The 15,207-nt window shown below is 42.8% G+C and overlaps 2 protein-coding genes across 10 annotated transcripts in view; one reads left to right on the top strand and one right to left on the bottom strand.

Moving 5' to 3' along the window:
• Positions 1–15,207, bottom strand: part of LOC118743278 (proteasome subunit alpha type-6) — a 70,077-nt gene that overhangs the window by 23,137 nt on the left and 31,733 nt on the right. The gene's annotated exons all lie outside the window — the stretch shown is intronic.
• LOC118743267 (mucin-19) overlaps positions 1–15,207 on the top strand; it is a 207,705-nt gene that overhangs the window by 188,082 nt on the left and 4,416 nt on the right. For all 6 annotated transcript variants that reach the window (XM_036475840.1, XM_036475839.1, XM_036475842.1 and 3 more), the window contains 4 exons: positions 8,025–9,567; positions 9,630–9,750; positions 9,808–14,900; positions 14,966–15,192. In XM_036475840.1, the coding sequence (XP_036331733.1) occupies positions 8,025–9,567; positions 9,630–9,750; positions 9,808–14,900; positions 14,966–15,192 (6,984 nt within the window). The remainder of the gene's footprint in view (positions 1–8,024; positions 9,568–9,629; positions 9,751–9,807; positions 14,901–14,965; positions 15,193–15,207) is intronic.

The raw sequence follows: 15,207 nt of genomic DNA, 5'->3' as shown, positions 1-15,207 counted from the left end.
TAAAAAATCTTGTCGCTTATTTAATTGCCATCATAAACATTTATGCACATATCTAGCCACTTTATATTGCATTTAAGTACCTACAAAGTAGTCAATCCACTTGACAGCATAGTGTGCTTATTGAATATGGTTGTTGCTAAAACTGGGTGTGAATAGTCAAAAGTCATTCAACGCTAAATACATAAAACATTTACTGAATACTAATATTTATCGCTGTTAACAACTGAGATAGGAAAATAAACGAATATGAAAACAATGCCATATTTACGGTGCAAAGATGAGGAGGTCTCTGGTTCTAGGCAGCGATGGAAATATTTATGTTATAAAAAGCGCACAATAAGCGCTTAAGTGCTCATTTAGGCGGCTTATCTGCACTTGATAGAGCTTAGTATCTATATTTTATTTTGTTTTTTTTTATTATCATGTCAAGTGCACGAATTTTTCACAGTTAGTTAACAACAACAGCTGGCGATTTAAACTTCAGCTAGTTTATGAAAAGGAACACTTAAGTACGATTGTGCCGCCAAATTATTAATTTTTTGGCATGTGCGAAGTAGGGTGAAAGCTCCAATATCAGGAAAGTGAACGCTTAGTTTGAATTGAATGTTTTCTCTTTTTCTGCACAAATATCGAAAATACTAGTTTTTTGGCATTTAATAGTCCATGAACTAAACCGTAAATTAATAAAAGTGAAAGCTTAAAAAGCTGTTAAGGTGAAAGCTCTTGTATAGAAGGGTTTTCTGCAGCAGTAATAGGCAGAAAGAGCTTTTATCCTATGTACGTTCACACAAAATGTATAAAAAGCTTAAAAAGCTCCGCGCCAGGCAAAATGGAGTACATCACGGCTCTACAGTGGAATACAATATTTCAAAACTTCTCTCTTGACATTCAAATGTTACCGCAAATAAAGCTGTAAATTAAAAAAGTGAAAGCTTCAAAAGCTTGTGGGAACGAAAGCTCTTTTACCTAAGGTTTTTTTTTCTGCAGCACTAATGCGCAGAAGGGCTTTTATCCTATGCACGTCACCCTTTTTTTGAAAATTCCCTATTCGGAGGCCTTTAAGGAGCGAAGTTCATCGACACATTGAAAAAATAAGCAAAATACATACACAGGAAAAGAGAGGGAAAGAGGCACATTCTCAAATCCCGCATCTGCTGCAAAGTGCAAGAAACATCTATATCAGCACAACGAGCTTTGTTTCGCAACAATTACCACAGTAAGCTCACGCAGCAGAATTTAGAAAAGTGAAAGCTCTTAATGCCAAACGAGACTTTCAACCAGGCATATTCAGACTTTCGAGTGGATTGCTTTATCATAGACTCCATTCCCTTTTTGATAATTATTTCACCATTTTCTGACATAAAAAAGCAATGTCTAAATATCTACGCCGCAAATCATCTAAAAACAGTTCCATTCTTATCTGGAATCTCCAAAAAACCGCACCAAATATAGACTATTTATTTGCCAGCATTTTATTACTTTTGTTTAGCGCTTCAAGTGGTTCAACTCGTTATCGCTAGCCACAAACTGCGGTCTCGAATGATAAACATGCCGATCAAGTGAGTTCGAATAGCAAAGCAAACGAGCATAACAAATGTGAGTGAACTTTAAAAATAAGTTATCGCAAAAATTAAAAATAAAAATAAAACACAAATGCGAAATAGAATTTATGGCATTAAATCAAATACATACATATAGCGATAAATGTTTTGATGGAAAATTTTATAGATAACATCAAATGCCGCTTGTTTATTTTTTAAGAATGATTCTGTGGTTTTTTTTTGCGTACACTTGAACGCAACACAATCATAAATATCAGTGCATTTATTTGACTTTATCGGCTTTTAATAATTTTGGATATATTTTCAAGTGACTCATATGTATATATGTATGCGCCAATCGATAGTGGCAACAAAAAAATCCACTTCACCTGGCTGAGCTAATATTTTATTTGCTTTTGTATATTTTGCTATCACAACTTTCATTCTTTTCGGCAAAAAAACCTATCCACTGACTTGCCAACAAGTAAATATGTACTTACATATGTATGTATGAATGTAGAATCTACATTGTAGATATGCAAGTACGAAAAAAAAGAAAAAGAAAATATTGCAAAGCAAAACAAATATGACAGCCGGCGTGTCATTAATAACACTAATCTGCATTACGTATACGCACGGGCAACTCGGTTGTTTTGGTGGAATAGCGAGGGAGAGAGGGCAAGAAAAACGCCCAGCTGAGTAGCAGGCAATAACTCACACTCACACACTCACTCTCTCTTCAACACACTCTCTACGTTGCTCGCTTATGTTTGTTTAGCAATTTGCACACTTGTTGCCGCCGCCGCCGCCGCCATTATTCGTCCTGTCGCCAGAAGGGAGTACAGTAGGCCAGCAAGCAGGCATGCATGTGTGCAGCATGAGTGTATGTATGTATGAGTGTTTGTGCAAATATTTACGATGTGAATTCGAAAAAAACAAAAACTTGAAACAAAGCATGTACAAACACAGTCGTTTGGCTAAACAAATTAGAGCAAAGTGGGGTGAAGCGAAACCATAAAAATAAAAATAAAAGAAACAATTAAATGGATTCGCGATAAGCGTGCGTAGCGCAGCACACAAAAATTTTCACTTGGACACTGTGCAAACTTGTGAAAAGATTAAAAGCATTTTAATTATTTTAGCAAAAAGTCACTATCAGCCGCAACGCGCGTCTAATAATAGCAAGGCTGCTGTGAATGATAAAGCACGAATGTTGTAATGGTTAGTAATGCTGGCATTTATGGCGTGAGTTTGTGGTGAATAAGTGAATGAGTGGGTGAGGCAGTGAGCCAGTGAGTGAATGTACAAATGATTAAGTGAGTGCATTAGCAGTAACTACGAGAGCAGTCGTGCGAAGATAAGGGAGGATATCCGCTCTAATCGGGCCAAAGTGAATACATATTTGTATTACTTTATAGTTTTACTTGCTATAATTCTTTATCAGTACTGCCATGTGCAATTAATCACACCAACAAAACTAGCAAAATCAAGCTACATATATATGTTATTAATGATAGTGCTCTCTTATTTTCAAAATCAACCACGTCTAGTAGTTAGCTTACGCAAAATTGTATAAAGCCGCATCATACGATGACTACTACTTAGTCCGTCAGCCTATCAGAGTCTCTCAGTCTCTTGATGGTTCTGTGAGTCAGTGGGGTAACTATAGCTACTGTATTTGTGCATTAGTGGTTGGTAGTGGTGAATAATTGGTGTGACATTTGGTTAATAGTGTTATTGTTAGTGCAATATTTATTTATTTTATCAACCTCAAGAGCAATGAACAACTGAAAAACTTTATTATTCAACTTCATTTCACAACGCTCTTACTTTAAAAGCTGAGCTGAATTACACAATATATATTTGGTAGAAAATTTTCAGCTGGAGCAAGTTTTTAAACGAAGAATAATTTTAATTTTTTAGTGAATTGTAACGAAGAATAACTGAATACAAGTGTTGTAAATTATAACAAAAAATACATACGTATTTTGTATATCATCAGCGCTTCTTGTTAGTATAATTCAGCTGCATTACTAAGTGTAGTAAATTATTATATTTGAGTGAAAGTAATTTTTCAACTAAAAATTGCGCTGAATAGCGGAATAATCCCTTCAGCTTAGCTGAGTACCATGCATTTGTAGATAGAATTAAAATTTGTATAGTTTGGCAGCATTAAATGTGCGCTGAATTGCTGACAATTTTATGCAGCTCAGCTGAATTTATGTAATTATACTCATTTTATACTTCTCTTTTGAAAAATACGCGCTGAATTACAACAAACAATAACCTTTGCTTTACCAAAACAGCTAAAGCTTATCGTTAAAGTGTATTCAGCACAGCTGAATATAATTTTCGACGTGCCTAATTCACATTACATCGCTAAAACTATACAACAACAGTAATTCAGATGGGCTGAATACATTTCTGCTACATCTTGTTTACTTTTATTTGCTTTACTGTTGTATATTTTTTAATTTCAAATTACCTATCCTAATCAACGGTTATGCTTATTTTTTCTTTGTTTTCTCATTCTTCAATCACTTGACTTCATTTGACGTCAGTGGAAGCGTTATCAGCACAGCAATTAAAGCGCTGACTGTCTTAAGTGCCAATGTTTAATTTAATTTTATTTTTTTTTACTACCCTATCTTTATGGACGTACATATAAGCTCATACATGCATAGTATGTATGTCTTTTTATATATTTGCTTTGATACCTATTGTTCATCTGGAGTCCCACTCGAGTATTGCCTCAATTAATATTCGGTTATAAACTTTTATTATAAATAAGTAATAAATCTTTTCTTTTGTTTTTTTTTTTTTTGCTAAGTAAATTTAGTGATACAGCTGTGCTATTAGTTTCAAGTGACTTGCAACTGGACATACATACATACATACATATGTACGTATGCGACTTATTTATGGGCCCTTAAGTGAGACTTACTGCTATTTTGAAATGCTACTTGAAACCCCTATAAATATATCTAAGTGCAAATCTATAAACTCTCGCACCCTCAAACTCCAAAAGAACACCGAGTCGCTCCAAACTGCATACGAAATCATGCCAGTGCAATATTGGTGGGCTCATGAATAAAGCTAAAACTGTTTTTTTTTTTTTCAAGGAAATTCCTCGAAACCAAGGCGTGATTGACAACTTACCGGGGTGGTTTTGCTCGAAACCAAAGTAAATGCGGTAAATGGCAGTTAAAATTATTTTACGCCCGTTAAATATTACTCAATAGTTCTCATCGTTTGCTTGTAACAATGTCTAACAAATACACACACATCCATTTGGTGAATTTTAATTGACGCTTTCGGTTTTTATTCTGAAGTTCAACTGATTGGTGTAGTAGGCAATATAATTTTTTATTGACTGCAAATCATAGCATACAATTGCGCACTTTTACTGTTATCATTGTTTAAGGGAAATACGTCAGAGGTATACAATTTTATGATCATACGAGGTAATTAATGAAGAATGTTTACCAATGCATAGCAAATGGCATATTCAATGCCGAAAAAGAAGAAATGTGAATAAAATTAAATTATAATTACATATGTTATAGAAAGAGCAAAAATGTACTTGTGAAAATGTTATCAGCGGAATTTCCGCTCATTTATTTGGCTGCAAATACAATTCAGCACTTTGTTGTCACAATGGACAATGGTGTCTCCTAGTGAAAGTATGGAATATTTCACACACGCCCGCCTTGTACTTTGGCCGCGAAATTAGATTAAGTCCAATTATCAATGTGCGCTGAATAGCTGACATTATTCAGCTCAGCTGAATATAATAAGTTGGTACACAAATTTTATACTTATTGGATTTTATAACAATGCGCAGTTTATGTGCAGTTTTTTTTTACAATTATTGCGAGCTGAAAAGCGAAAAACTGTATTCAGCTCAGCTGAATATGAGAAATTTTGTACACAAATTGTATACATATTTATTTGATTGCAGTATAATGCCTACGTGGTACTGTTGGTGTGGTAGATGGTTATAATTGAAAAAAATATTATATTCAGCTATGCTCAATATTCCTAAATCATCTGGTAGAATGAAAAAACTATATTCAGCAGCGCTGAATTTAATTTAAGTTACTTAAGTTACAATGTTTACGCAGACTTGACAGTTTTAATTAAAAAAAAAACTAAACTAAATGAAGACTAATCATCACAAAAAATATATTACAAACTAAAAAAGGCTTTTAGAACCAGAGTAACTGCATTCAGCACTGCTGAATATATTTTAAAATACTCAACACTCTATTTAAAGTTATTTTTTAAGTAAAAAACCAAACCGACTTCAATTCCCATATAAAAATTTAAGATTAATTAATTAATTTCTTCACGATCCAATGATCGGATCTAAATTAAATTGGTATGGAACCACCTTACCTTTGAGGTAACACCTTTCCTTTAAAACAATTATAGAAATTATATATGTAAATCGGTTAATGTTAATGCATAAAAAAAAATAATAAATAAAAAAATAAATAAATATCCCGACCATAACCATAGCACTAGGCTAGATTTATGTACTTCAGCACTCAAATCCTCAAGCGTCATTATTAAGTAGAATTTTCGAATGGAAATCTAAAAGCCTTAGGATTTCTTTAGTATACCAAAAAGTTTCTATTTGTGATTAATTTCAACGAATACATAGTGGTGTCAAATCGAAAGCAATAATCACTTTTACATGGCAACATGCGAATATATACATACATATGTACATACATATCCCACTTCAGCAGCACAAATAAACAAATAATCAATTCTTCTACGTAAATTGCTGATGAAAAAATTTATTTAAAAAAAAATACAAATGTAAAAGCTGCTACTGAATATACATATTCATATATAGATACTATACAAATAAAACAAAATTATACTCCTACAATTGACGTAATATTGTATTTTACATATTCAGTTATTATAATTCCAACTTAGTCATATTTATTTTCATGTAAGTGTGGCTGTAGGTTAATTACACATAATTCAATGGAAAAGTCAACCACAGACAAAGTGACTGGTGGCCGGCCGGGTGGCTGGTTAACCAAAAATACCACACAAAAAATATATATATGTATGTATGTGTGTAAATAAACGTGAGCATTTCACGCTATTATTCACGCGTACACACACACATTTCAAAACACGCGAATTTATATGTATACATATGTACCTACATATCGTCTGTGAATAAATTTATAAACATTTCTACAGCCATTTGGCAAGTCAGATAATTTATCTGTATGATTTATTTTTATTACTAATTACTAAGTAAATATGTATGTATGTATGTATGTATCCACAAATGTTTATTACTTTTGACATAGACATATGTACCTACATAATATACATTTGTATTATTTGTATCTATTGCAAATACCCTTTTGTTAAGCTAATCGTTGGCAATTTTTATTTTGCGGCGAAAACGAAATCTAATCGCGTGGGTATTTTCGCATTCAAATTTATAAATATGTATACATTCATACATAAGTACGAGATGTGTTGAAATACAAGTTTTAATCAAAATGTAATATGTAATACCTTTATCGGTCATCTTTGGTGTAGCTACAACTGTTGCCAACCTCCAATTTTTTTGGCACGTAACTAAATTTCAAGCGTTTTTTTTTTAATCTTATAAGCCTAAGTGTCACAGCAGTAGCACCCTATTGCAAGAGCCCCGGAATGAAATCTTCTAGTATTGGTGGTCTTATTTAGTCAAACGGGCGGTCAAATAGGGCGGTTCAAAATAAGTGAAGTCGGAATTTTAATGCTCTCACCCCCTAGGAAAAAAATTAAACCTACCCCAATTTTTTATTTTGAAATAAAAAAAAAATTATAGCATTTCCATTGCATTTTCTCGCATTATCTGGGGGTTTTGGCGGACCTATAAAATAAAGTTACTATGAAAAAATGGTAAACAAAAATAATGGTTTATCATTATTGGGAATTTCCAGAAGAGAACAGATTTTTTCGATCGAAAAATATTGATTTTCAAGAATTCTATACCATTCCTACGAAAAGTTGTTTTTTTTCATACAAAATACAAGGAAGACTATGAGCGCTTTGAGCGACCTCTAAATATTTTTTGATTTCAAAATAAAAAATTGGGGTATATTTTTCCAGCTTCCAGCTTCAATGTCTCTAGGGATAACGCAAGTATTCTCTAAGCTGAGGAACTAACCAAGTCAAGTCCATCAGGGACTCCGTAAAAAGATTAAATCGAATTTTGTCTTTAACAAATAACATCAAGAGCCGCTTGAGAAGTGCATAAGCGCGCTATATATGTAGGTACGCAGTTATTTCAAGATGCTGCGGCATACGTTGTTGCAAACTGCTACTCCGACGCACTTCCCGCTCAAGCAGTGTCGAAAAATAATAAATACCTCATTTTGCAATTAGGAAAATTATCTGAGTTTATTTACTTCGCGACTTTTTTTTTAATTTATTCTGTCTCTTCTTTTCAACCCACAGATGATCCTGGTGGCACCACGCAATCACGTCAAACTCAGCAATCAGCACCGCAACAGCGAAATCTCAGCAATTGCAATATGGAAGCTGCCACAACAACCACCACCACTACAGCAAAACATTACAATAAATCATCGAAATTGCAAAATAATCACCATCGTTCAACAGAACGACGCGGCACATATCGCAATCAAATAGGCGAAACGCAAGCGAGTGCGAGCGATAACGTCAAAGTACAGAAACAAACAGCCAAGCAGGCAAAGGCAGCTGCCCAACGTGCCGCTGCAGTGGCCGCTTACACAGCTACTCTAGAGAGCGGCAGTGGTGGCGGCAACAAGGCAGCGGATGGTAGTGCCAAAGATCCGCTTGCGATCAGCAACGATGCTGCCTCGCCAGTACAAAGCAGCGGCAGCAAAGCGGCGCGAACCAAGGAAGCTAGAGAACAAAAGACTATTGCGAAATCAGATACAGAAGTAGCAGCAGCGCGTAGCGATAGTGCTACAACAGATGCCATTTCCACCAACGCAGCAGCAAGCAGCAGCAGCAGCAGCAACACCAACCAGAAGCACAGTGATAATAGTAACAGTAGTAGTATAAGTAAGCATAATTTTACATTAAGTCAAAATGAAGTGACGCGTAAAAGCGAAAAGCAGCAGGAGATCAGTGGCATCAGCAGCAACAATGGTGATATCCACGTGGCGCAGGCCACCGAGAATAATAAGCCAGCGCAGACTGTAACGCCAGCAAATACAACGACTACTGTTGTGGCCACGGCGACGCCGATCGCGGAGTCGAATACCTGGAATAACTCTCGATATTTGCATAAAAAATTCAAGCGCCTCGCCAGCACAACCGACGTGGATAGTCTTGTGGCCGACAGCCAAAGCGTCAATGCTGCGGGCAGCAGCGCAAGTAGTGACGCGGGCAGTGAGGCGCCACAAACGCGCACCGCATCGCTCTCCTCGTCGGCATCGACCAGCTCAATTTCACCGCCACCAGCAACAACTCCAACGCCCGCGGTAGCAACACACGCGCACGCACAGAGCACCAGCGCAGCAGTTAGTCTGCAAAATGCCATTGCAGCCACGGGCTTGACGAATGGTCATGCGCATGCAGAAGCGATTGCGCAGCCAAGCCACAATAATAATAACAGTGCGAATAGCGTCAAGTACAGTGGCGCCATTGCAACGAATACCAGCGGCAAAAGCGAGAGCAATAACAACACTAGTCCGTTGAGTTTAGAGAATCACAGCGGCGTGGGCGAGCAGGCGCAGAACTCAGCGCAGCAATATTTGGAAGCTGAACAATTACCGCAAACTATGTTACAAATGTTCGAAAGCCAGCAGAGTGGCAGCAGCACTAGCAATGCTGTTGGCGCCGCTGCTGCCAACTCGGGCCGCTACGTGTGTCCCTATTGCAATCTGAACTGCACCAAACCGTCAGTGCTGCAGAAGCACATACGCGCGCATACAAACGAACGTCCCTACCCGTGTGACATCTGTGGCATTGCATTCAAAACGAACAGCAATTACTACAAGCATTGTCGGTGAGTTACGCAGCTGAAAACTGTTCGAAGCAGTTACTTATTTCTTTGCGATTTCATTACAGTTCACGCTCTCATGCCGCGCGCAAACGCGGCATTGAGGTGCCAATAGGCGCCGATGATGGTATCTTTGGAGGTTCCGATCAGGAGGGTGATCCGGAGTTGAGTAACAGCAGCTCGGATGTGGTAAGTGTGAATGACAAACAGTATTAACAACAACTTTATTATATTCATTTTTTACAGGTGAGCCGCACCGCTTCGCCGCTTGACGATTTGAGCAGCGTCTCCTCGCCAGCTGTAGCTAGTGCGATAGCGCCCTCATCCGGCACAGCAAATACTTTCAGCCCGCAACAGTTGCAACAGCTGCAGCAGCAGCAACAAAAACAAACGCAACTGCAGCAGCAACAACAGCTTGCTTTGGCCATGCAGCAGCAGCAGCAGCAAGCAGCTTCCGCGCAACCGACACATTTGGCGCTGCCATCCACACCGTCGCCATCTTCAATATCGTCGGCAAAAAGCGCCTATCTACAACAGCCCACACAACAAACTCCGCAGCAGTTGCCACTTGGTTCGCCCGCGGCTGGTACACTACCGCCGTCAACGCCTAATGCAAATGCAACCACAATTACGCCCGCCGTTACCACAGCGCTTCCTAAACAGATTGGCTCCAGCGCCGAACATAAACCATACAAACCGAAGTTTCACAACGCCGCGCTGTATGCGACAACCAAGGAAGCAGCTGCGGCGGCAGCAGCTGCCGTCGCCGCGGGCATACCACCTGGCCTACTACAACCACTGTCGCAACCTCAGCCGCCACCACCACCACCAGCACAACAATTACCACAGGGCATGTTACCAGCTGCGCATTCCGCTATGCTGCCGCAAGTGCCGCCTACGGCACCAGTGCCAGCGCCACAAAACGTATCCCATCATCCTTCACTTTCGCCGAGTACCCAAGTGAAACTGAATAATCACATTAACACACATCAAATGCAACTACAAATGCAGCATCAGCAACAACAGCAGCACCACCAACAGACGCCACTATACGTGGCAGCGTCGCTCGGCGCGAATATGCCGTTACATCACGCAGCTGCGGCTATGTCACCCAAGAGCGCGGCTCAGCGCCCAGACATGGTTAATGCAGCCGCGGTTGCAGCAGCCAACATGGGCTATCTAGCAGCACCGCGCATGATCTACCCAGGCGCTATGGATTTCCCGCCCGAGGCTTTGCATATGATGATGCCGGAAAGCAGGCAGAAGCTACACTATCAAGTGCAACAGTACAAGTGGTTGGAGCAAGAACTGCAGCAGCATTTACACAAACTGAGCCAGCAGCAGCAGCAGCAACAACAACTGCAGCATCTGCAAACTCAACCACCACCGCCGCTTCCGCCCCAGACACAGGCACCTTCGAGCAACCAACCCACCATACTCAAGCCAACTGCCACAATGCCCTTGCATCCTCGCGCAACTAGCGCTACCAGCGGGAATGCTCACCACGCGGTTTCAGCATCGAATGCAGCATCACACCTTGGCCTACAGGCGGCACCACAAACGCCGCTACAGTACCTAGCCAACACTGCCGCCAGTCAACAGCCCGTCATGGGTGGCAGCAACGTCAGTGGCGCCACCAACAATACCACTGCCTCCATTAGCTCTGGCCTTTTGCATAGCAACATTTCGAACGCCGCCGCCAGCGGCGCCAATAAGGTTGCAGATCTGGTTCAGGAGCACATTTCCAAGCTGATCTCGCAGAATGAGGCGATCGTGGAAAACAAGGCGGTGCTATTGCAGAAGAAATACCCGAAGGGTATTAATCGCTCGCGCAGTTTCAATAACAACAACAGCAGCACCAGCGGCTCATCTGCCTCAACGGCAAACAATTCAGGCAGCGGCAGCGTTAGTCTTGTCAGCACAACCGCCGCAGTGGGCAGCGAAAGCGCCGCCACCAACGCGCGATTGGCGCAAGCGATTGTACAAAAACAACAACAGCAACAGCTGCAGCAACAACTACAACAGCAACAGCACTACCAGCAACAATTCCAGCAGCAGCTAATGGCTGGCACGCAGGCGTTACAAATGCCGCCACCAACGCAGCAGCAGCAGCATCAGCAACACTTCGCACAGCTGCGCCTTGAGGAGCAACACCAGCAGCACCTTCAGCTACAACAACAGCAGCAACATATGCAACCAAATGGTATTTCCAAGCATTTAACGGCGCCCACCGCAACAAAAGTTGGCAGCACAATTGCGCATGCGTCGCCAGCAGTGCATTCACAGCAGCAGCCTTTGTCAACAGCAGCATACCGCCAACCAAGTTCGAGTGGGCCGTCTACTTTGCCGCCACATGAGCCGCAGCGTCCTACGCCATCGCCCACAATGGCACAAACCACCGGCTTGTCGTCACACAACAAGGACATGATGAGCGCGATTCAACAGAGAAGCGCATTAGCACCAGATTGCACCGCGCTGAGCAGCACAAACGCCAGTACCAATGCACTGCCCTTAAACTTGTCAGCTAAACCTAAGGCGCGCCTGGAAGAACCAACCGACGGCGTACCTTCTAACAGCTTATCTTCGACGCCAAGTAGCACACCACGCAAGCGACAGTCAATCGAGAACCAAATTTCCAATTCCAGCAATGATGGCTCTACAAGCAGTTCTGTGATGGGTGGGCCTCCGGCAACTGCTGGAAGCGGCGCACCCAACGCCAAACAGCCAACAAACGTTTCGATAATCAAAAATTTGTTGCTGAATGCACGCGGCTTAGCCGTGCCGACTGGCGAGGGCGAAGACGCTGTCTACAACTGTCCGCTTTGTGCCAGCACATTCCGCACCGCAGAAGACCTGCAGCTGCACAATAGCACATACTGCCAGGGTGCCTCAAGCGCGCCTATCAGCCCGGTATCGTCGCCATCGTATCGCTACTTCCGCTCCAATTCGATGACACTCAATCTACCTGAGCTCAAGAATTCGCTGTACCGTTCGCGCGATCCGCTACCACTAGCTAAATTGGCCTGGTATCAGCTGCGCACAAAGCCAAGTTCATTGGTTCTGAGTCGGCTGAGCGCCTCGCAGGCAGGTAGCTCTAAGGCCACCACAACTACCACCACCTCAGCAACGTCCACGGCACCGACAAGTTCCACTAGCAGCAGCAGTGTCGCTAGTTGTGTTGCCTCACCCCGCAGTACGCCACCAACAGCACCGCCTGCCACCCTCTCATTGCCCGATCCGAATATTGTGCGATTTATTGACGCACCATTGCCATCGCCGGGACCGCTATTGGGCAAAACACCGCTGGTTGACTTTGGTAACACCAGCGAGTCACGCAAGTCCGAAGATGTGATCATCACAAAAATGCACGAGGATCGTCAGTTCGATGGACAGATACCAGCAAAACGCGCCAAACTGACGCTGGATGGTGGCGATCCGTTTGTGCTTGCCTCCGCGCCAGTCAGCAGTGGCAGCCTTATGGGCGCTACGTCAAGCAAACGTTTGAACATCAATAGCATCAGTGGCGGTGATATGCAGATGCTTTCCACCGCTGGCAGCACCGACCTCAGCCTTACAAACAAAAAAGAAGAGCGGATGCGTCGCTTCACCTCGTCCGGCGGCTGCATCATACCGATCTCCGAATGCAGCGATGTCGACAAGAGTCCCAAAATGATACGCACGCCACTGCTGTCGGGCGGCAGCTTCCAAGAGGTTTCACCCAAGCCGCCCAAGGAAAAGGAGAACAAAAATTCCGCAGCATTGCCCTTTATCAACAGCTCCGCTTTCGCACCTAAGCTGGGACTCTCGGGCCTCGGTTTGCCTACAAATGGACCACAGCATTTTCAATTCCCAATTAATCCAATTACGGCGTTCAACCCGCTGACACTACCGCCCTTGCAAAGTATGCAAGGTAGTGGAGAAAAGATTGTACCCCACGTGCCAGGCATACCAGGTCCCCACAGCCTAACACCACAACTGCCACCACCGCAACATTTGCAGTTGCCACAGCCGACACCCATGCTGGGTGGCGGACGCTCCTTAAGCCCAAACCGCAAGAAAACTCAAAGCCCTATGTTGCTTTCGAACAACATGAGTCCCAAGTCGTTGACGCTACCAGCGCACGAGAATCTCAAGTCGTTGTCACCATTTGGCGGCGTGCAGAATGTACCCAGTGAGTTCGAACGTGCTCCACCGCCACCTAGCATGCGCACTGCACGCAACTGGAATCAAAATTCCGCAGCGGGCTCATCAGTAAAGCCAAGCAGCACCAGCAACAGCTTGGATGTGCCGAAGAAACCATTCAACTTTACGCGCATGGCCGACAATGTAAGTCCACGTAAGGCCGGCAGTATCAATGCACCAAAAAGTTCACCGCCCGAAACGGAAGTGCGCTACTTCAACTTCGATCATTTGACGAAAGACGGAGAGAGCAGCGGTAATCGCGCGCCTGGTAACTCGGCTCTCACTCCATTACATGTCGAAATTAGCGCCAGCGTTTCGGCACCTACTCCAAGTAGTGGTGTCTCGGAACCCACAGACGCCCAAACGAAGAAGAATAAGTTCTTACGGCCAACAAGCCTGCCACTCAAACCAGGCACTTTCACACCGAAACGCCACCACGGCATCACACCAACAGCAAACACACTGCCGCTGATATCGCCGGAGACACCACGCCCATCCAAATCTTGCGTCCAACTCTATCTGAACGGACACGCCTACACCTACCTGGGGCTCAAATGCAGCACGAAGATGTTCTACTGCACGGTGAACTGCCCTCAGCCGTCATATGTGGCGGGCGCACAGAAGCTGTCCATGTACAGCGTGTGGCAAGTTTGCGCTGAAAACAATCCGCATCCGCTGGGCTTCAAGCCAAAGGTAGTTATGTCGCTATACGACTCACGTCAGAAGACTTCTCCCAACACCATGGCCGGCACGAACAAGCTACCCTACTCACTGGTAGTATCCCAGCAGACCGTAATGACACCCTTTGAAAACAACCAGGGCCAGTACCAGCATCATCAATTGAGGCAAATCTCACTTAACACAAACACCTCGGAAGGTAGCGAGCAGTCGAAGAAGGCTAGCGCAGGTAGTAGCGCGAGCAGCAGTGGCAGCACCGGCAGCGTAGAGGGCGGCAGCAAGAAGGACTCCTCAGCCAGTCAAATGCTAGTCGGCGGCTACGAGTCACACGAGGACTACACCTACATACGCGGACGTGGGCGCGGCCGCTATGTATGCTCCGAGTGTGGCATTAGATGCAAGAAACCCTCAATGCTGAAGAAACACATACGCACGCATACCGACGTGCGGCCATACACATGCAAGCATTGCAACTTCAGGTAAATGTTGATGACGAATATTAAAAGTTAGTTGAGTTAAGTAACTAATTCCTCTTCAATTACAGCTTCAAAACGAAGGGCAATCTCACAAAGCATATGCAGTCGAAGACGCATTTCAAGAAATGCCTGGAGCTTGGCATCAATCCCGGCCCCATGCCAGCTAATGGTGAATTCCTCGAACCCGAGCCAGAGTTCGATCAACAGTCGACAACATCGGCTGGTGGTCGCACCTCTTCGATTCCGGGTGAATCGGACTCGGAAGATTACAGTGACAACGAGTCCGAAAGCAGCGGTAGGCGTAATTATC

This window comes from Rhagoletis pomonella, unplaced genomic scaffold (genome assembly GCF_013731165.1).
Source record: "Rhagoletis pomonella isolate Grant_MI unplaced genomic scaffold, Rhpom_1.0 Rhpom_scaffold_00007, whole genome shotgun sequence".
Classification (NCBI taxonomy): Eukaryota; Metazoa; Arthropoda; class Insecta; order Diptera; family Tephritidae; genus Rhagoletis; species Rhagoletis pomonella.
The sequence above is the reverse complement of the archived record's forward strand: the minus strand, read 5'-3'. Positions and strand labels throughout refer to the sequence as shown.